This window comes from Pseudophryne corroboree, chromosome 8 (assembly GCF_028390025.1).
Source record: "Pseudophryne corroboree isolate aPseCor3 chromosome 8, aPseCor3.hap2, whole genome shotgun sequence".
Taxonomy (NCBI): domain Eukaryota; kingdom Metazoa; phylum Chordata; class Amphibia; order Anura; family Myobatrachidae; genus Pseudophryne; species Pseudophryne corroboree.
This window is the reverse complement of record NC_086451.1, coordinates 10,056,482-10,078,164: the sequence shown is the minus strand read 5'-3', so window position 1 is coordinate 10,078,164 and position 21,683 is coordinate 10,056,482. Positions and strand designations below refer to the sequence as shown.

The window sequence follows — 21,683 nt, the reverse complement described above, 5'->3', positions numbered from 1 at the left end:
ATGTCTTTAGCCTCTATTCCCCCCCCCCCATGTCTTTAGTTTCTATCCCCTCCATTGTCTTTAGCCTCTATTCCCCCACCCAATGTCTTTAGCCTCTATTCCCCCACCCAATGTCTTTAGCCTCTATCCCCCCCCAATGTCTTTAGCCTCTATCCCCCCCCAATGTCTTTAGCCTCTATTCCCCCCCCCCCATTGTCTTTAGCCTCTATCCCCCCCCATTGTCTTTAGCCTCTGTCCCCCCCCCTATTGTCTTTAGCCTCTATTCCCCCCCCCCCATTGTCTTTAGCCTCTATCCCCCCTTATTGTCTTTAGCTTCTATTCCCCCCCAATGTCTTTAGCCTCTATTCCCCCCCCCCCATGTCTTTAGTTTCTATCCCCTCCATTGTCTTTAGCCTCTATTCCCCCACCCAATGTCTTTAGCCTCTATTCCCCCCCCAATGTTTTTAGCCTCTATCCCCCCCCCCAATGTCTTTAGCCTCTATTCCCCCCCCCCCATTGTCTTTAGCCTCTATCCCCTCCCAATGTCTTTAGCCTCTATCCCCCCCCCACAATGTCTTTAGCCTCTATCCCCCCCATTGTCTTTAGCCTCTATCCCCCCTTATTGTCTTAACCTTCTATCCCCCCCATTCTTTAGTTTCTAGCCCCCCCCATTGTCTTTAGCCTCTATCCCCCAATGTCTTTAGCCTCTATCCCCCAATGTCTTTAGCCTCTATCCCCCAATGTCTTTAGCCTCTATCCCTCAATGTCTTTAGCCTCTTTCCCTCCCCACAATGTCTTTAGCCTCTATCCCCCCATTGTCTTTAGCTTCTTTCCCCCCCATTGTCTTTAGCCTCTATCCCCCAATGTCTTTAGCCTCTATCCCCCATTGTCTTTAGCCTCTATCCCCCCCCACAATGTCTTTAGCCTCTATCCCCCCCCCACAATGTCTTTAGCCTCTATCCCCCCATTGTCTTTAGCTTCTTTCCCCCCCATTGTCTTTAGCCTCTCTTCCCCCCCCCCCATTGTCTTTAGCCTCTATCCCCCCTTATTGTCTTTAGCTTCTATTCCCCCCCCCAATGTCTTTAGCCTCTATTCCCCCCCCCCCCCAATGTCTTTAGCCTCTATTCCCCCCCCCCAATGTCTTTAGCCTCTATCCCCCCCCCCAATGTCTTTAGCCTCTATTCCCCCCCCCATTGTCTTTAGCCTCTATCCCCTCCCAATGTCTTTAGCCTCTATCCCCCCCCCACAATGTCTTTAGCCTCTATCCCCCCCCCCCCCATTGTCTTTAGCCTCTATCCCCCCCCCCCCATTGTCTTTAGCCTCTATCCCCCCTTGTTGTCTTTAGCTTCTATCCCCCCCCCATTCTTTAGTTTCTAGCCCCCCCCCCCCCCCCCATTGTCTTTAGCCTCTATCCCCCAATGTCTTTAGCCTCTATCCCCCAATGTCTTTAGCCTCTATCCCCCAATGTCTTTAGCCTCTATCCCCCAATGTCTTTAGCCTCTATCCCCCAATGTCTTTAGCCTCTATCCCCCAATGTCTTTAGCCTCTATCCCCCATTGTCTTTAGCCTCTATCCCCCATTGTCTTTAGCCTCTATCCCCCCCCACAATGTCTTTAGCCTCTATCTCCCCCCACAGTCTTTAGCCTCTATCCCCCATTGTCTTTAGCTTCTTTCCCCCCCCATTGTCTTTAGCCTCTCTTCCCCCCCCCCATTGTCTTTAGCCTCTCTTTCCCCCCCCCCATTGTCTTTAGCCTCTCTTTCCCCCCCCCATTGTCTTTAGCCTCTCTTCCCCCCCCCCCATTGTCTTTAGCCTCTCTTCCCCCCCCATTGTCTTTAGCCTCTCTTCCCCCCCCCATTGTCTTTAGCCTCTACCCCCCCCATTGAGTTTAGCCTCTATCCCCCAATGTCTTTAGCCTCTATTACCCCCCAATGTCTTTAGCCTCTATGCCCCCCCAATGTCTTTAGCCTCTACCCCCCCCAATGTCTTTAGCCTCTATCCCCCCCCCCATTGTCTTTAGCCTCTCTTCCCCCCCAATGTCTTTAGCCTCTACCCCCCCCCCCCAATGTCTTTAGCCTCTATCCCCCAATGTCTTTAGCCTCTATCCCCCAATGTCTTTAGCCTCTATCCCCCAATGTCTTTAGCCTCTATCCCCCAATGTCTTTAGCCTCTATCCCCCCCCCCCATTGTCTTTAGCCTCTATCTGCCCCCCCCACCCCCCCCAATGTCTTTAGTCTCTTCAAGCAGTTTAATATGAAGCAACATCCATTTTGAATTATTGATCATTAATTTGCCCCCGTATACGTACACTGACCACATGTTCCTCCACCGCCGCCTCTACTAATTGTTTGGAAAGGAGAGTGGTTAGAGGGATCACTGATACCTACATTAGACAAAACGTATCTGTGTGATCCGATCACAGACACATGTAGGAAAGGTGGTGCATATCGAGATGGGTAATCTATAAAACCAGCACCATGTAGTATATAAACACCTGGTATAGGGTCGTTGTGTTCTTATCGGTTATTGTCTCCTCGGAATAGGAGATAGTGCTGTCTGCAGGGCAGGTCACTACATAGCTGTGGCACGCGGGCAGTTATAGCCTGCTGGCACGCCCAGAGATCTGCATCTGGTTTCCCTCATCTCTGTTTAAAATTGTTCCTCTAAGTTTTTATAAAGGTCGGAACTGGCAGAGGTGATCTCCCCGTTGGTCCCTTAGCCCCAGCTGACAGGACGCGGCTTGCCCGTTACTTGGAACCATGCATTTCCTTCTCAGCTTTTTTTTGCCATAATCTAATTTCTCTGACGTCCTAGTGGATGCTGGGACTCCGTAAGGACCATGGGGATATAGCGGCTCCGCAGGAGACAGGGCACAATAATAAAAGCTTTAGGATCAGGTGGTGTGCACTGGCTCCTCCCCCTATGACCCTCCTCCAAGCCTCAGTTAGATTTTTGTGCCCGACGAGAAGGGTGCAATCTAGGTGGCTCTCCTGAGCTGCTTAGAATAAAAGTTTAAGTTAGGTTTTTTATTTTCAGTGAGTCCTGCTGGCAACAGGCTCACTGCTACGAGGGACTTAGGGGAGAGAAGTAAACTCACCTGCGTGCAGGATGGATTTGCTTCTTAGGCTACTGGACACCATTAGCTCCAGAGGGATCGAACACAGGCCCAGCCATGGAGTCCGGTCCCGGAGCCGTGCCGCCGACCCCCCTTGCAGATGCCGAAGTTGAAGAGGTCCAGAGGTCCAGAAACAGGCGGCAGAAGACTTTCAGTCTTCATAAGGTAGCGCACAGCACTGCAGCTGTGCGCCATTGTTGTCAGCACACTTCACCAACAGTCACCAACTGTCACTGAGGGTGCAGGGCGCTGGGGGGGGGGCGCCCTGGGCAGCAATGTATAATACCTTTTTATGGCTAAAATACATCACATATAGCCCTTGAGGCTATATGGATGTATTTAACCCCTGCCAGATCTCACAAACTCCGGGAGAAGAGCCCGCCGAAAAGGGGGCGGGGCCTATTCTCCTCAGCACACGGCGCCATTTTCCTGCTCAGCTCTGCTGTGAGGAAGGCTCCCAGGCTCTCCCCTGCACTGCACTACAGAAACAGGGTTAAAACAGAGAGGGGGGGCACTTATTTGGCGATATGATTACATATATAAAAATGCTATAAGGGAAAACACTTGTATAAGGGGTTGTCCCTGTATAATTATAGCGTTTTTGGTGTGTGCTGGCAAACCCTCCCTCTGTCTCCCCAAAGGGCTAGTGGGGTCCTGTCCTCTATCAGAGCATTCCCTGTGTGTGTGCTGTGTGTCGGTACGTGTGTCGACATGTAGGAGGACGATGTTGGTGAGGAGGCGGAGCAAATTGCCTGTATTGGTGATGTCACTCTCTAGGGAGTCGACACTGGAATGGATGGCTTATTTAGGAATTACGTGATAATGTCAACACGCTGCAAGGTCGGTTGACGACATGAGACGGCCGGCAAACAAATTAGTACCTGTCCAGGCGTCTCAGACACCGTCAGGGGCTTGTAAAAACGCTCATTTACCTCAGTCGGTCGACACAGACACGGACACTGACTCCAGTGTCGACGGTGAAGAAACAAACGTATTTTCCTTTAGGGCCACACGTTTCATGTTAAGGGCAATGAAGGAGGTGTTACATATTTCTGATACTACAAGTACCACAAATAAGGGTATTATGTAGGGTGTGAATAAACTACTTGTAGTTTTTCCTGAATCAGATAAATTAAATGAAGTGTGTGATGATACGTGGGTTTCCTCCGATAGAAAATTATTGGCGGTATACCCTTTCCCGCCAGAAGTTAGGGCGAGTTGGGAAACGCAGCTTAGGGTGGATAAGGCGCTCACACGCTTATAAAAACAAGTGGCGTTACCGTCTCCAGATACGGCAGCCCTCAAGGAGCCAGCTGATAGGAAGCTGAAAAATATCCTAAAAGTATATACACACATACTGGTGTTATACTACGACCAGCAATCGCCTCAGCCTGGGTGTGCAGCGCTGAGGGGGCTTGGTCGGATTTCCTGACTGAAAATATTGATACCCTTGACAGGGACAAGATTTTATTGACTATAGATGCATTTCTATATATGCGAGATGCGCAGAGGGATATTTGCATTCTGGCATCAAGAGTAAATGTGATGTCCATATCTGCCAGACGAAGACACGACAGTGGTCAGGTGATGCAGATTCCAGACGGCACATGGAAGTATTGCCGTATAAAGGGGCGGTCCATCGGACCTGGTGGCCATGGCAACAGCTGAAAAATCCACCTTTTGTTACCCCAAGTCACATCTCAGCAGAAAAGGACACAGTCTTTTCAGTCTCAGTCCTTTCGTCCCCATAAGGGCAGGCGGGCAAAAGGGCCAGTCATATCTGCCCAGGGGTAGAGGAAAGGGAAGAAGACTGCAGCAGGCAGCCCATTCCCAGGAACAGAAGCCCTCCACAGCTTCTGCCAAGTCCGCAGCATGACGCTGGGGCCGTACAAGCGGACTCAGGTGCGGTAGGGGGTCATCTCAAGAGTTTCAGCACGCAGGGGGCTCACTCACAAGTGGACTCCTGGATCCTACACGTAGTATCTCAGGTGTACATTGGAAATTCGAGACGTCTCCCCCTCACAAGTTCCTGAAGTCTGCTTTACCAACGTCTCCCTCCGACAGGGAGGCAGTATTGGGAACAATTCACAGGCTGTATTCCCAGCAGGTGATAATCAAAGTACCCCTTCTACAACAAGGGAAGGGGTATTATTCCACACTATATTGTGGTACTGAAGCCAGACGGCTCGGTGAGATCTGAAATATTTGAACACTTACATACAAGCGTTCAAATCAAGATGGAGTCACTCAGAGTAGTGATAGCGAACCAGGAAGAAGGGGACGATATGGTGTCACTGGATATCAGGGACGCTTACCTACATGTCCAAATTTGCCTTCTCACCAAGGGTACCTCAGGTTCGTGGTACAGAACTGTCACTATCAGTTCAGACGCTGCCGTTTGGATTGTCCACGGCACCCCGGGTCTTTACCAAGGTAATGGCCGAAATGATGATTCTTCTTAAAAGAAATATGGACGCTTTCCTGATAAGGGCAAGGTCCAGAGAACAGTTGGAGGTCGGAGTAGCACTATCTTAAGTAGTTCTACGACAGCACGAGTGGATTCTAAATATTCCAAAATCGCAGTTTTTTCCGACGACACGTCTACTGTTCCTAGGGATGATTCTGGACACAGTCCAGAAAAGGATGTTTTCTCCCGGAGAAGAAAGCCAGGGAGTTATCCGAGCTAGTCAGGAACCTCCTAAAACCAGGAAAAGTATCAGTGCATCATTGCACAAGGATCCTGTGAAAAATGGTGGTTTCTTACAAAGCGATCCCATTCGGTAGATTTCACGCAAGAACCTTTCCGTGGGATCTGCTGGAAAAATGGTCCGGATCGCATCTTCAGATGCATCAGCGGATAACCCTGTCTTCAAGGACAAGGGTGTTTCTTCTGCGGTGGCTGCAGAGTGCTCATCTATGAAAGGGCCGCAGATTCGGCATTCAGGACTGGGTCCTGGTGACCACGGATGCCAGCCTGAGTGGCTGGGGAGCAGTCACACAAGGTAAAAAATTTCCAGAGAGTGTGATCAAGTCTGGAGACTTCTCTCCACATAAATATACTGGAGCTAAGGGCAATTTACAATGCTCTAAGCTTAGCAAGACCTCTGCTTCAAGGTCAGCCGGTATTGATCCAGTGGGACAACATCACGGCAGTCGCCTACGTAAACAGACAGGGCGGCACAAGAAGCAGGAGGGAAATGGCAGAAACTACAAGGATTCTTCGCTGGGCGAAAAATCATGTGATAACACTCTCAGCAGTGTTCATTCCGGGAGTGGAAAACTGGGAAGCAGACTTCCTCAGCAGGCATGACCTCCACCCGGGAGAGTGGGGACTTCATCGGGAAGTCTTCCACATGATTGTAAACCGTTGGGAAAAACCAAAGGTAGACATGATGGCGTCCCGCCTGAACAAAAAACTAGACAGATATTGCGCCAGGTCAAGGGACCCTCAGGCAATAGCGGTGGACGCTCTGGTAACACTGTGGGTGTACCAGTCAGAGTATGTGTTCCCTCCTATGCCTCTCATACCAAAAGTACTGAGAATCATAAGAGGGAGATGAGTAAGAACGATACTCGTGGTTCCGGATTGGCCAAGAAGGACTTGGTACCCGAAACTTCAAGAGATGTTCACGGAAGACCCGTGGCCTCTACCTTTAAGAAAGGACCTGCTCCAGCAGGGGCCTTGTCTGTTCCAAGACTTACCGCGGCCGCGTTTGACGGCATGGCGGTTGAACGCCGGATCCTGAAAGGGCATTCCAGATGAAGTCATCCCTACCCTGGTCGAAGACAGGAAGGATGTAACCGCAAAACATTTTCACCGCATTTGGTGAAGATATGTTGCGTGGTGTGAGGCCAAGAAGGCCCCTACAGAGGAATTCCAACTGGGTCGTTTCCTACATTTCCTGAAAACAGGACTGTCTATGGGCCTAAAATTAGGGTCCATTAAGGTTCAAATTTCGGCCCTGTCGAATTTCTTCCAGAAAGAACTGGCTTTAGTGCCTGACGTTCAGATGTTTGTAAAAGGGGTACTGCATATACAGCCTCCTTTTGTGCCCCAGTGGCACCTTGGGATCTCAATGTTGTTTTGAGTTTCCTAAAGTCACATTGGTTTGAACCACTCACCACTGTGGACTTAGCATCGTCACCTTCCATGTGAGATATTTTATTAGCCCTGGCTTCAGCCAGGCGTGTGTCAGAATTGGCGGCTTTATCATATATAAAGCCCTTACTTAATTTTTCATTCTGACAGGGCAGAATTGAGGACTCGTCCTCAATTTCTCCTTAAGGTGTTTTCTGTTTTTCACATGAACCAACCTATTGTGGTACCTGCGGGTACTAGGGACTTGGAGGACTCCAAGTTACTTGACGTTGTCAGGGCCCTGAAAAATATGTTTCCAGGACGGCTGGAGTCAGAAAATCTGACTCGCTGTTTAGCCTGTATGCACCCAACAAGATGGGTGCTCCTGCTTCTAAGCAGACGATTGCTCGCTGGATTTGTAATACAATTCAGTTTACACATTCTGTGGCAGGCCTGCCACAGCCAAAATCTGTAAAAGCCCATTCCAAAAGGAAGGGGGCTCATCTTGGGCGACTGCCCGAGGGGTCTCGGCTTTACAACTTTGCCGAGCAGTTACTTGGTCAGGGGCAAACACGTTTGCTAAATTCTACAAATTTGATACCCTTGCTGAGGAGGACATGGAGTTCTCTCATTCGGTGCTGCAGGGTCATCCGCACTCTCCCGCCCGTTTGGGAGCTTTGGTATAATCCCCATGGTCCTTACGGAGTCCCAGCATCCACTAGGACGTCAGAGAAAATAAGATTTTACTTACCGATAAATCTATTTCTCGTAGTCCGTAGTGGATGCTGGGCGCCCATCCCAAGTGCGGATTGTCTGCAATACTTGTACATAGTTATTGTTACAAAAATCGGGTTATTCTTGTTGTGAGCCGTCTTTTCAGAGGCTCCTTCGTTGTTATCATACTGTTAACTGGGTTCAGATCACAGGTTGTACGGTGTGATTGGTGTGGCTGGTATGAGTCTTACCCGGGATTCAATATCCTTCCTTATTATGCACGCTCGTCCGGGCACAGTATCCTAACTGAGGCTTGGAGGAGGGTCATAGGGGGAGGAGCCAGTGCACACCACCTGATCCTAAAGCTTTTATTATTGTGCCCTGTCTCCTGCGGAGCCGCTATATCCCCATGGTCCTTACGGAGTCCCAGCATCCACTACGGACTACGAGAAATAGATTTATCGGTAAGTAAAATCTTATTTTCATTTTTGGAGTCTTGGGGAATGTGAAGCGTATTGCAACGACATGCATGATCATTTATCGTTTGTGTTTTTTGTTTTTTTTTCGTGTGGTTTTTGTGTGTTGTTTTTGTAGCTTTCTCGATCTAGCTCTCTGAGTTCCTTATCGTGTGAAGTAAGCCAGCATTTTAATCAGGTACAGGCAGCTGGCCGCCGTGGTTTTATTTTTATTTTTAAAGTACTTCATAACAATTTTGCACTTCTTATTTTTGTGCTACTAATTGTGCTTGCCTAAATCTCCCCCCTTGCCTTACCCTGTGACGGTGTACGGAGACACGTGGTGTGCACCCGGCTGTACGTTATTACCCTGGCTGGGAGGGTATATAGCGTTACATCTGCTTATAATGGTTTCTCGCCTCAAAACACGGAGCGTTGTATAGAACGTAACGTTGTCTGTGGTAATGAGGGCAGGACGCAGCAAGATACGCCTCCAAGACAACCTAGAAGACTCTGTACTTAGAGTATACACAGGGATATGCAGGTTTTGGTAGCGTACGTCTTAATTCTTCCCCTGATCTATAGCTCCATATTGTGCAGTGCCATTGCAGCTGCGCTCTTACATTCCTCGTGCCGTGGAAGCTGCCCAAGAACCCTCTATTACTTGGGTCAATGTGATAACTCAGGGGTGGGCAACCTGTGGCCCTCCAGCTGCTGTGGAACTACACATCCCATTATGCCCTGCCACCATTTTGCTATTAAGGTACGCTAAAACTGTGGCTGGGCATGCTGGGATGTGTAGTTCCACAGCAGCTGTTCGGTATGTTCCCTGTAAACACTTTGTGCCTGATTTCTGAGCAGCATTAAATTCTGTACGTTTGCCGCATTGGGAAGCGATTATCAGAGGTACAACCTCAAATAGCGTCCACGCCAGAAACGCCCGTTTAATGGACCGAGTGTAACGTCTGAGATCAGTCAGACGCGTCTGGAGATGCGCAAAGATGCATGTGTCTGTTACATGCGCAGTTTACGTAAACTCTCTAACGCTGCTGCATTGGAATGTACATGTGACTCGGAATCTGTCTCACAATTGGCACAAGCCAGGGCGGGTCTTGATGTGACGCTATAGGCAGGAGGAGGCGATGTCAGTCAGCTGCCTATTGGACGAGCTGTGGTGCACAGGTCAGGATCACGGGTGCGGTTTTGTGGGTTCTCTCCTTGGTTTTGTGGTGGTGACGTATACAGCACTTGTTCCAGCACAAATGCAGCCAGTCACCTGCTTTAAATAGGCTAAGCTAGCTATGTCACTGGTGCGGTGGGTGTGATGTGTATATTGTGTTCCCGCACACGTCTTCAGCCTTCCCAGAAGCCAGACTAATCTATTAACACCGCACGGTCTGCATGCCTGTAGCCTGCGTGTTTCTCCTCACTCTGTGCATGAAGAGCGTGTAATCCTGGCTGGTGCTCTGTAGGTCTTTCCCTCAGACTTATACAACACCGTCTGATTCATCTGCTATTATTGCTCTGCGGAAGCGATTTGCCTACAGAGCCGTCAGATTGCAGAACCATGTGTTTAGCATCACCCCTGTCCGATTCTAGCTACGGACGCAACCTACCTTCTGAGGTGCCGCTCCCATTGTCCGATACATGGTCTTGTCTAACCCCTATCTGGTGCCACCCCGAGGAACCACTGCTAGTTATAGCTCTGTACACAAATCCCTTCCGCAGCAGCACGACGTAGGAGCCGGAGAGCTGACGCCATCTTTGTGTTTTGCAGGCACCTGTTCCCGGACCTCCCACGGGAGCTGTTACGTTTTACAACCCTTCTAATTTTGCACAAGTAAGTAAAACTTTGGTGGGGATTTTCCATTAAAATTGGGATAGCAAGAAACGGTTTCACAGCGGAACCGATCACTGGTGCCTCCACCGGATATTTAAGAATGGGTCCAATAAGTTCACTTTGTACCTCTGTTATGTTCCTGGAATTTATTAGGCGGGCGGGTTGTGCCCGTAATATGTACAGTGTGTACGCGACAGAACAGGTAACCCTGTTTATAAATTAAGTATACTTTTCTGTTCCTCGTATTTGGGTAACTTTAAAAACAACTGAACATATAAAAGTAGAACGATGTAAATCCCTTGTTACAAAGAGTTACGTTTAGGCTGTTCCGATGCCTCCGTGGCTAAAGTCTCTCTCTCCTACAACAGCCATCTTCAGCAGCGCGGACTGGGCGCCTCGGCCAGCGGAAATACCCATCTTTGAAGTAAAAATTTGGCCTCCAAAACATTTCAGAACGTCCGGACGGTGACTGAGAATTGGAACCGAGAATCTGCTACTTGTGACTTTTCTTTATGTCCGATGCTGAATTTAGTTACCACCTTTCCTGCGTTGTTTCTGCGGCGATGTGGTTGGGGCATTTTGAGGCCCTCCTGACTGGAGCGCTGTGGTGCGGCATTGCAGGCTGTTTGGGGTTTTTTGTTCCTTTTGGTAAGTTCTAGAACAATGGACGATGGAGAGAGCGAACTTTTTCCATTTTGTGGCCTTTCCCCTCCTTTTTGTATTAAGTTACACAAACCCAAACTGGGTGGAGAAGCTTTCTACGTATGGCGTCCGGCGGTATCCGTAGGCACTAAATCTCAGATTGGTGGATTAAAGGAAAAACAAACAAATTCTATATGGATATATATTGCTACACAAATGAGACGGACTGCAATTTTCTCTATTTTCTCGGACATCCCCTCAAGAAATAATATATTAAGTTAAAACTGTGACTAATTATCCCAGAAGATTTTTATCCTCCTAGTATGTATGTAGTTTGAGTCGTCTTGTAAACTTGAAACATGTATAGTCTCTTTAATCTTTTGTAAAATAGTTTAATCTGTTGGGTCTTAAAGGTCGGCCGCATAGTCCATTCTTTGCTGCGGGCCCTGACCGCAAAAATAGACTATAAATTTCTTCTTTTTTTTTTTTTTCCTAATGATTGTGATTATTTTTAAGTGCAATATAATTAACTGCTCTCTCTCATGCTGTTTGCTGATTCTAATTAAAATACAGATGGCTGGTAAAATAGATAAAAGAAAGAATCCACTCTTGGAATCTGTATCATCATTTGTTCTGCCCCACCGGCGTCTGACTATTGAGATGGCGATCGCTGCTTCTACGAGACTTACCTTGCAGGACCACCCTGTGACTGTACAAACTTGAAGAGGATTTTAAACCTGTTTTAAACATTATTTAAATAAAATCATGCAAATAAGAAGCTTAGATTGGAAGAGCGTGAAAAGCGGATTCTGCCCGCATACTGTGTGATTGTTGTGGGAACTGTGGCGGCTGGGGTCAGCGGTATATTGAGCGTATAAGATAGGTTCTTGGGGACGTATTATTTTACAGGCTGCAGTGAGTTGCTGTGATATAATGCTCACATGACACACAGTCAACATTTTCTTTTTTATATAGTTTGGTCACGAAGCCGTCTTTGTTCAAGGTTAAACGGTACGGAATTGCCGGCTTCCCACGCTAACGTTCTTTGTTCCGTTGAAAGTGGATTCAGGTTTGCGGTCTTCTGTTGCCTAGATTTACACGTTCGCATAGTGTACCTAAAACTACACGGGCCACTTCTGCGTGCTTCCGGAACGCAAAGCTAAGAGATCGCTCGGGCCACAGAGCAGTGAGATTTTATGTATCTGGACAGGGGGTGGATAGGAGCTACAGTCACCCACTTACAGGCGATGCCACAAAACTTTGGGGCACGTACAATGGTACAGGGTCCTTTTTTGAAATGTAACTTTTTTCCTCTTGGGACCTATTAAAGTCATGTGCTTATGGTTTGGTGCCCTTGCCTCCATGTGATATATTGTCAAATATTAAATGTACAAAAAAGAAATACCTTACAACAGAGTTGCCCCATTTCTCCATAATATCCACATTTCACTGTAAGGATCACTGCGCAAAACTTAGTGTACTGCACGGAGTTTATGTAAAGAAGAGAAAATAAACCTACAGAATTGTTCCCCTGTCCTCCTTTTGCTCTATAAAGACCCTCCGCGCTCGGCCTGCTTATGCAAATCTGAAATCCACTGACGACTGTTTCACGCAGACTTAGCGGCAGTTAGAAAGTGGAGCATGGTATGGTGTCTATAGCACCACGTATTTAGCATGTGGCTTTGTGCGATACAGATGTCCTGTAACCTCTATCTATGTCTAGAAGTAGAAGCAGAGTATTTGCACTTAAAAAATACTTTATACTCTGATAAATCCAAATTTACCGTCCGGGGTCTCTGTCTGCAGACAGCATTCTCATGTCCGCAGGACAACTCTGTTCTTAACCCTTTCCCAAATATTTACTGAGCCTTGTGTTCTATAGGGCAGTGATACATGGATAGGAGACAGACCGTGACTTAAAGACTCTCTAACCCTGTGCCCTCTGCCGGTGTATAGTATGAGATTGATGTATTATATAAGCTTAGGTATAATATATCATTTTTCTATAGACTCATAACGCCCTTATTTTCTGAGAGCCCTCTTGTCAGTCTTATTTATGTGTGATCGTCCTCTTGCTGTAAGATAGGGTTTCTTTATTGCAGTCTGAGTGCCACCAATTACAAATAAATGGATAAACGTCAGTGCAGACGGAACAATCCGGCAGTGCCAGGTATCAAGGTTTTTTTTTTTTAATTGCATCGGTCATTCCCTACATATCATTAGTAGGCAGTTGGTGAATTGCAGGCCGAACCACATGTCCCAGCATGCAGTTTCCACGTTTGTATGATGAAAGAATGGCGCACTAATATACAGCAGCTAGAGGGAGACGCAGGCCGCACAGTACAACTACCACTGACATGTTACACAGTGATGGCCATTAAATGCAGCATCAGGATTTTGTGTTATAAAATCTGCAACCATAGAATCATCCTTCAGTCCGATGCCTCAATATCCGGTAACAGCCCTATGTTCCCTGACCAGCCGGGATCTGGCACCTGTAGCGTTTCTGGCCTCTTGTCTGTCTCTTCGTGTAGTTTTTCTGATACCGTTTATAGACAAACACCGACTTACGAAGCTGCTATTTTGCTAAAGAATGTTTTATTCTGTAGCTGTACATTTTGAATAAAATATTTTGCGTCCATAAACGCGATTTTCCTCCTTTTTCAGTTATGGATTGTTTTTCTGAATTGTAAACCTTCTTGTTCAGTGAATGTGGTTGGCTTCCGCAGAGCACCAGAAGGCTAAAGAAATACACAGAGACGTACGGAAGTAATTGTACTGGCTGACCACAGGAGGCCGCTGTTACTCTTCTTATGGGGAAGTAGCGTCTGCATTAGTTTTGCCAGCTAAGAAGGTATTAAGGCAGCATGTCGGCACTCCATGTTGGCAATGTCTCTCCCTCCCCATCATTACCCTGCTGCAGATCTGGGAACAGCCACCAGAGGGAGCCGAGGACTCGCCATCACAGCGGCAGGGCAGGAGATGTATCGCTTGCAGAAGACCAGTGCTTGACTTAATGCAGAAGTACTGTGAGTGGCTCATGTTGTATTGTACACTGCATCTACCAATGGCATAGCTACACATAATGCAGTGTTTCAGAATTTATAATCATGCTGCAAGTGCACAGGTTGTTCACACATGGATAAACAGACAATGGTTTGCAGATAACGGGGTCTATTTACTAAGTCTTGCAGAGAGATAAAGTACCAGCCAATCAGCTCCTAACGGTCATCTGTATAACACAGCCTGTGGCATGGCAGTTAAGGCTCCTACACACGGCACAATGGGCGTCATTCCGAGTTGATTGTAGCTGTGCTAAATTTAGCACAGCTACGATCAGGCACTCAGACATGCGGGGGGGGGGGGGGGGGGCGCCCAGCACAGCGCTAGCCCGCCCCGCATGTTAGTGCCGCACCCCCTAGAGAAATGCAAAGCAAAAGCAACGCACAGCGGCGATGCTTTTGCATCTCAGGAGTTACTCCCGGCCAGCGCAGCTTCTGCAGCTGGCCGGGAGAACCTCTTCGCTACCCCGGGTCGCAGCGGTTGCGTGTGATGTCACGCAGCTGCCGCGGGCTGGCCACGCCTGCATTGGCCGGACCGCGCCACCCTCCATCCCCCTCCCGCCCAGCGACCGCCTCTGCCTCAGAGGCGATCGCTAGGCAACGACGGCTGGCATGCGCAGTTCCGACCCGATCGATGCGCTGTGATAAACTGCAGCGAGCAATCTGGTTTGTGTTTCCGATCGCAACGACACATCGTTTAAGACGGGTGTGGAGCCTTCGGCCCTCCAGCTGGTGTTGAACTACACATACCAGCATGCCTTGCTACGGTTTTGCTATTTGGCCATGCTAAAACTGTTGCAGGGCATTCTGTGGTGTGTAGTTCAACAACAGCTGGAGGGCCGAAGGTTCCTCATCCCGGGTTTAAGAAGTGTTATGTGTACAGATGATGCCGACGCGTGCACCTGTAGGTCGTCTCAAATCTTTTGTACATGCAGAAAGACCTGAGGAGGCGGAGAACGATGCGACAGCATGGCCCCAACACATACAAACAACCCCCACGCCATTGCTCGTCGCTGCCGACACCTGTCGTTTGGGGACACATCGTGCCGTGTGTAGGGGCCTTCAGGAGCTGATTGGCTGGCACTTTATCTCTCTCCAAAGCTTCGTCCATAGACCCCTAGATCTCCTGCCGGCCTGTTATAAAGCAGGTTGAGGTAAGGAGTGCTCCAGCATACCCTGCCAGCCTGAAGTTTGGGCCAGCAAAATTGGGTCTGGAATATTTGTTGACATGCAGGATGTCCATACTGGTGAAATGTCGACGTGATTAGAATGTCAAGAGTAGTGTGTCCCCTGGGGCCACGCTCACTTACCTGGTAGCTGCATACCGGCGATGTCTTCTGGGTCAGGCGGTCAGCTGACTGTGGCTTCAGGCTGTCACAGAGTGGTTCCTGGGGTACGTAATGGTAACCCCTAACTCGCGGCTCCATACAGGATGTCAACATTGTGCACGTGTCGGTATTCAGCAGATGTCGACCTGTTCTATGTTGACATTTCAACTATATCGATAGAACTGTCAACATTGTGTCTGCATCCCTCTAGAATGGACGCCACCACTGTCTAGACGCGCGTTCCTCCGCTTTTTTTTATTATTATTATGTTGAGAAAGTTTAAACAAAAAAAAAAAAATGTTTTAAACTATACAAACATAGAAACCACAACATGATAAACCTTTGATTATACACTAAGCCTTGGAGAGAGAGAAAGTGAATGGAGATAAAAGTAGCAACAACCAATCAGTTACTAACTAATTTTGTAAACGCAGCCTGTGACATGGCCGTTATGATCTAATTGGTTGGTACTTTATCTCCCTCCAAGGCTTAGTACATACAGACCCCCATGGGTTGTTACTTTCTTACTGTTATACTAATGTACAGAGAACCGTCCCATTTCCGTTTGGCCGGAGTCTCCACCGCTGGCGAAGTTCTGCTATAATAGCAATCGAGTTATTGCAATAAAAAAATGAATACTAAAAAAAAAAAAAAAACCCATCAGGCGCTAGCAGAGAAAAATATAATGGTGGATTTATTGCCAAAATCTAATTCGGTCTTTGTCAAACCGCAGATTCAAAAACGGGGCAACTGAAATGCTCAAATTTAAGGACTAAAAATCAAAGAGAAATGAAACGCTGTTCGTTAAAGAAAATAAAAAACAAACTAAAAAACAAACCATCTATTCACACAGAAAAGTAACATTAATATAAAACACACAGCCGGTGTAGATAATGCTATTTATCAATGTTAAGGCCCATGCACACTGGGCGATTTTGAGCTGAAAGCAGATCACGTTTGGTGTGTTGAGCTGCTCTCCGCTTAAAACGGCCCAGTGTGTATGCCCCGGTGGTGAGCGCTGATGCGCGCCCCCTCTTCATCGCCGGTGGCCGCCATTCATCTGCTGGTATTACCAGTAGATGAATGGCGGGGTGAACGGCTTTCCATAGCGTCCTGCTGTGGAAAGCCGTTCACCCCCGCTGACATCGCTGGGCAGGGGGAAAAAGCGCTCAGTGTGTATGCTCTGAGCGCTTTATAGCCCAGCAATGTCAGCCATCATCGCTGGGCAAAAACGCCCAGTGTGTATGGACCTTTAGAAAAACGTTCAAGAAATTTTTAAATGATGATATATGCTGTAAAAATTATATCGTATAGCTACCACAGCAAAAAATGTCTCTTTGTAATCCAGTTAGTGGGATATAATACCTTCTGATGAAGCTCCTGTAATTGGGAGTGCTGCCTATACGTTGTAAATATATATATATATATATATATATAAATAATAATAATAATAATTTCTCTGACGTCCTAGTGGATGCTGGGAACTCCGTAAGGACCATGGGGAATAGCGGCTCCGCAGGAGACTGGGCACAACTAAGAAAGATTTAGGACTACCTGGTGTGCACTGGCTCCTCCCTCTATGCCCCTCCTCCAGACCTCAGTTAGAATTTTGTGCCCGGCCGAGCTGGATGCACACTAGGGGCTCTCCTGAGCTTCTAGAAAAGAAAGTATAAATTAGGTTTTTTATTTTCAGTGAGATCTGCTGGCAACAGACTCACTGCTACGAGGGACTGAGGGGAGAAGAAGCGAACCTACCTGCTTGCAGCTACCTTGGGCTTCTTAGGCTACTGGACACCATTAGCTCCAGAGGGATCGAACACAGGCCCAGCCTCGGTCGTCCGGTCCCGGAGCCGCGCCGCCGTCCCCCTTGCAGAGCCAGAAGCAAGAAGACGTTCCTGGAAATCGGCGGCAGAAGACTTCGGTCTTCATTAAGGTAGTGCACAGCACTGCAGCTGTGCGCCATTGCTCCCCATGCACACCACACACTCCGGTCACTGATGGGTGCAGGGCGCTGGGGGGGGGGGGCGCCCTGGGCTGCAATAAGAGTACCTTACTTGGCAAATTACCACATAATATAGTCATTAAGACTATATATGTGTAAAATCCCCTGCCATAACTTCCATAAAAAAGCGGGAGAAGTCTGCCAAAAAAGGGGCGGAGCTATCTCCCTCTGCACACTGGCGCCATTTTCCCTCACAGCTCCGCTGGAAGGACGCTCCCCAGGCTCTCCCCTGCAGTTTCCAGACTCCATAGGGTAAAAAAGAGAGGGGGGGCACTAAATTTAGGCGCAATCTGTGTAATATTGGCAGCTATAGGGGAAAAATCACTGTGTGTAGTGTGAATCCCTGCATTATATAGCGCTCTGGTGTGTGCTGGCATGCTCTCTCTCTGTCTCCCCAAAGGACTTTGTGGGGTCCTGTCCTCAGTCAGAGCATTCCCTGTGTGTGTGCGGTGTGTCGGTACGGCTGTGTCGACATGTTTGATGAGGAGGCTTATGTGGAGGCAGAGCAGGTGCCGATAAATGTGATGTCACCCCCTGCGGGGTCGACACCTGAATGGATGGACATGTGGAAGGAATTACGTGACAGTGTCAACTCCTTACATAAAAGGTTTGACGACATAACAGATGTGGGACAGCCGACTTCTCAGCTCGTGCCTGCCCAGGCGTCTCAAAAGCCATCAGGGGCTCTAAAACGCCCGCTACCTCAGATGGCAGACACAGATGTCGACACGGATACTGACTCCAGTGTCGACGATGATGAGACTAGTGTACATTCCAATAGAGCCACCCGTTACATGATTCCGGCAATGAAAAATGTGTTGCACATTTCTGATATTACCCCAGGTACCACAAAAAAGGGTATTATGTTTGGGGAGAAAAAACTACCAGTGGTTTTTCCCCCTTCGGATGAATTAAATGAAGTATGTGAAGAAGCGTGGGCTTCCCCCGATAAGAAACTGGTAATTTCTAAAAAGTTACTAATGGCGTACCCTTTCCCGCCAGAGGATAGGTCACGTTGGGAGACATCCCCTAGGGTGGATAAAGCGCTCACACGCCTGTCAAAGAAGGTGGCACTACCGTCTCCGGACACGGCCGCCCTAAAGGAACCTGCTGATAGGAAGCAGGAGGCTATCCTGAAGTCTGTATATACACACTCAGGAATTATACTGAGACCGGCTATTGCTTCAGCATGGATGTGCAGTGCTGCAGCTGCGTGGTCAGATTCCCTGTCGGAAAACATTGATACCCTAGACAGGGACACTATATTGCTAACCGTAGAGCATATTAAAGACGCTGTCTTATACATGAGAGATGCACAGAGGGATATTTGCCGGCTGGCATCTAAAATAAACGCAATGTCCATTTCTGCCAGGAGAGGATTGTGGACTCGGCAATGGACAGGAGATGCAGATTCTAAAAGGCACATGGAAGTTTTGCCTTACAAGGGTGAGGAGTTGTTTGGGGATGTTCTCTTGGACCTCTTTTCCACAGCAACAGCTGGGAAGTCAGCATTTTTACCCCATGTTCCCTCACAGCCATAGAAAGCACCGTATTATCAGGTACAGTCCTTTCGGCCCCAGAAAGGCAAGCGGGTTAGAGGCGCGTCCTTTCTGCCCAGAGGTAGAGGGAAAAAGCTGCAACATACAGCCAGTTCCCAGGAACAAAAGTCCTCCCCCGCTTCCTCTAAGTCCACCGCATGACGCTGGGGCTCCACAGGCGGAGCCAGGTACGGTGGGGGCCCGTCTCAAGAACTTCAGCAACCAGTGGGCTCGTTCACAGTTGGATCCCTGGATTCTTCAGGTAGTATCTCAGGGGTACAAGCTGGAATTCGAGACGTCTCCCCCTCGCCGTTTCCTCAAATCTGCCTTGCCGACAGCTCCCCCGGACAGGGAGGCAGTGCTGGAGGCGATTCACAAGCTGTATTCTCAGCAGGTGATAATCAAGGTACCCCTCCTTCAACAAGGACGGGGTTACTATTCCACAATGTTTGTGGTACCGAAACCAGACGGTTCGGTGAGACCCATTTTAAATTTTAAATCTTTGAACACTTATATAAGAAGGTTCAAGTTCAAGATGGAATCGCTCAGAGCGGTGATTGCAAGCCTGGACGAGGGGGATTACATGGTGTCACTGGACATCAAGGATGCTTACCTGCATGTCCCCATTTACCCTCCTCACCAGGAGTACCTCAGATTTGTGGTACAGGACTGTCATTACCAATTCCAGACGTTGCCGTTTGGTCTGTCCACGGCACCGAGGGTATTTACCAAGGTAATGGCCGAAATTATGATACTCCTTCGGAAAAAGGGAGTTTTAATTATCCCGTACTTGGACGATCTCCTTATAAAGGCGAGGTCCAGGGAACAGTTGTTGATCGGTGTAGCACTAGCTCGGGAAGTGCTACAACAGCACGGCTGGATCCTGAATATTCCAAAGTCGCAGCTGGTTCCTACAACGCGTCTACTGTTCCTGGGGATGGTTCTGGACACGGAACAGAAAAAAGTGTTTCTCCCGGAGGAGAAGGCCAAGGAGTTATCGTCTCTAGTCAGAGACCTCCTAAAACCAAAACAGGTGTCGGTGCACCACTGCACGCGAGTCCTGGGAAAGATGGTGGCTTCTTATGAAGCAATTCCATTCGGAAGGTTCCATGCAAGGATCTTTCAGTGGGATCTGTTGGACAAGTGGTCCGGGTCGCATCTTCAGTTGCATCGGCTGATAACCCTGTCTCCAAGGGCCAGGGTGTCGCTACTGTGGTGGCTGCAGAGTTCTCATCTTCTAGAGGGCCGCAGATTCGGCATACAGGACTGGATCCTGGTGACCACGGATGCCAGCCTTCGAGGTTGGGGGGCAGTCACACAGGGAAGAAACTTCCAAGGACTATGGACAAGTCAGGAGACTTCCCTACACATAAATATTCTGGAACTAAGGGCCATTTACAATGCCCTAAGTCAGACAAGACCCCTGCTTCAACACCAGCCGGTGCTGATCCAGTCAGACAACATCACGGCGGTCGCCCATGTAAACCGTCAGGGCGGCACAAGAAGCAGGATGGCGATGGCAGAAGCCACAAGGATTCTCCGATGGGCGGAAAATCATGTGTTAGCACTGTCAGCAGTGTTCATTCCGGGAGTGGACAACTGGGAAGCAGACCTCCACCCGGGAGAGTGGGGACTTCATCCAGAAGTCTTCCAAATGATGGTACACCGTTGGGAAAGGCCACAGGTGGACATGATGGCGTCCCGCCTCAACAAAAAGCTAAAAAGATATTGCGCCAGGTCAAGGGACCCTCAGGCGATAGCTGTGGACGCTCTAGTGACACCATGGGTGTACCAGTCGGTTTATGTGTTCCCTCCTCTGCCTCTCATACCCAAGGTACTGAGAATAATAAGGAGGAGAGGAGTAAGAACTATACTTGTGGTTCCGGATTGGCCAAGAAGAGCTTGGTACCCAGAACTTCAAGAAATGATCTCAGAGGACCCATGGCCTCTGCCGCTCAGACAGGACCTGCTGCAGCAGGGACCCTGTCTGTTCCAAGACTTACCGCGACTGCGTTTGACGGCATGGCGGTTGAACACCGGATCCTGAAGGAAAAGGGCATTCCGGAGGAAGTCATCCCTACGCTGATTAAAGCTAGGAAGGAGGTGACCGCAAACCATTATCACCGCATATGGCGAAAATATGTTGCGTGGTGTGAGGCCAGAAGGGCCCCAACGGAGGAATTTCAGCTGGGTCGGCCAGGCGTGTGTCAGAATTGGCGGCTTTGTCATGTAAAAGCCCTTATCTGATTTTCCATATGGATAGGGCGGAATGGAGGACTCGTCCCCAATTTCTTCCTAAGGTGGTATCAGCTTTTCATTTGAACCAACCTATTGTGGTGCCTGCGGCTACTAAGGACTTGGAGGATTCCAAGTTGCTGGACGTAGTCAGGGCCCTGAAAATCTATGTTTCCAGGACGGCTGGAGTCAGGAAAACTGACTCCCTGTATGCGCCCAACAAGCTGGGTGCTCCTGCTTCAAAGCAGTCTATTGCTCGCTGGATCTGTAGTACGATTCAACTTGCACATTCTGCGGCTGGACTGCCGTATCCTAAATCTGTAAAAGCCCATTCCACGAGGAAGGTGGGCAGTCCTTGGGCGGCTGCCCGAGGGGTCTCGGCTTTACAACTTTGCCGAGCTGCTACTTGGTCGGGTTCAAACACGTTTGCTAAGTTCTACAAGTTTGATACCCTGACTGAGGAGGACCTTGCTTTTGCTCATTCGGTGCTGCAGAGTCATCCGCACTCTCCCGCTCGTTTGGGAGCTTTGGTATAATCCCCATGGTCCTTACGGAGTTCCCAGCATCCACTAGGACGTCAGAGAAAAAAAGAATTTACTCACCGGTAATTCTATTTCTCGTAGTCCGTAGTGGATGCTGGGCGCCCATCCCAAGTGCGGATTGTCTGCAATACTTGTATATAGTTATTGCCTAACTA

The 21,683-nt window shown here is 48.6% G+C and overlaps 1 protein-coding gene across 3 annotated transcripts in view; it reads left to right on the top strand.

Moving 5' to 3' along the window:
• The window catches only part of SEC16A (SEC16 homolog A, endoplasmic reticulum export factor), a 69,752-nt gene extending 56,286 nt beyond the window's left edge, over positions 1 to 13,466 (top strand). For 2 of the 3 annotated variants that reach the window (XM_063935889.1, XM_063935887.1), the window contains 3 exons: positions 8,479 to 8,538; positions 10,117 to 10,179; positions 10,548 to 13,466. In XM_063935889.1, coding sequence (XP_063791959.1) covers positions 8,479 to 8,538; positions 10,117 to 10,179; positions 10,548 to 10,607 — 183 coding nt within the window. In that variant the 3' untranslated portion in view covers positions 10,608 to 13,466. The remainder of the gene's footprint in view (positions 1 to 8,478; positions 8,539 to 10,116; positions 10,180 to 10,547) is intronic. The other variant, XM_063935888.1, reaches the window with a different exon arrangement.
• Positions 13,467 to 21,683: the final 8,217 nt, after the last annotated feature.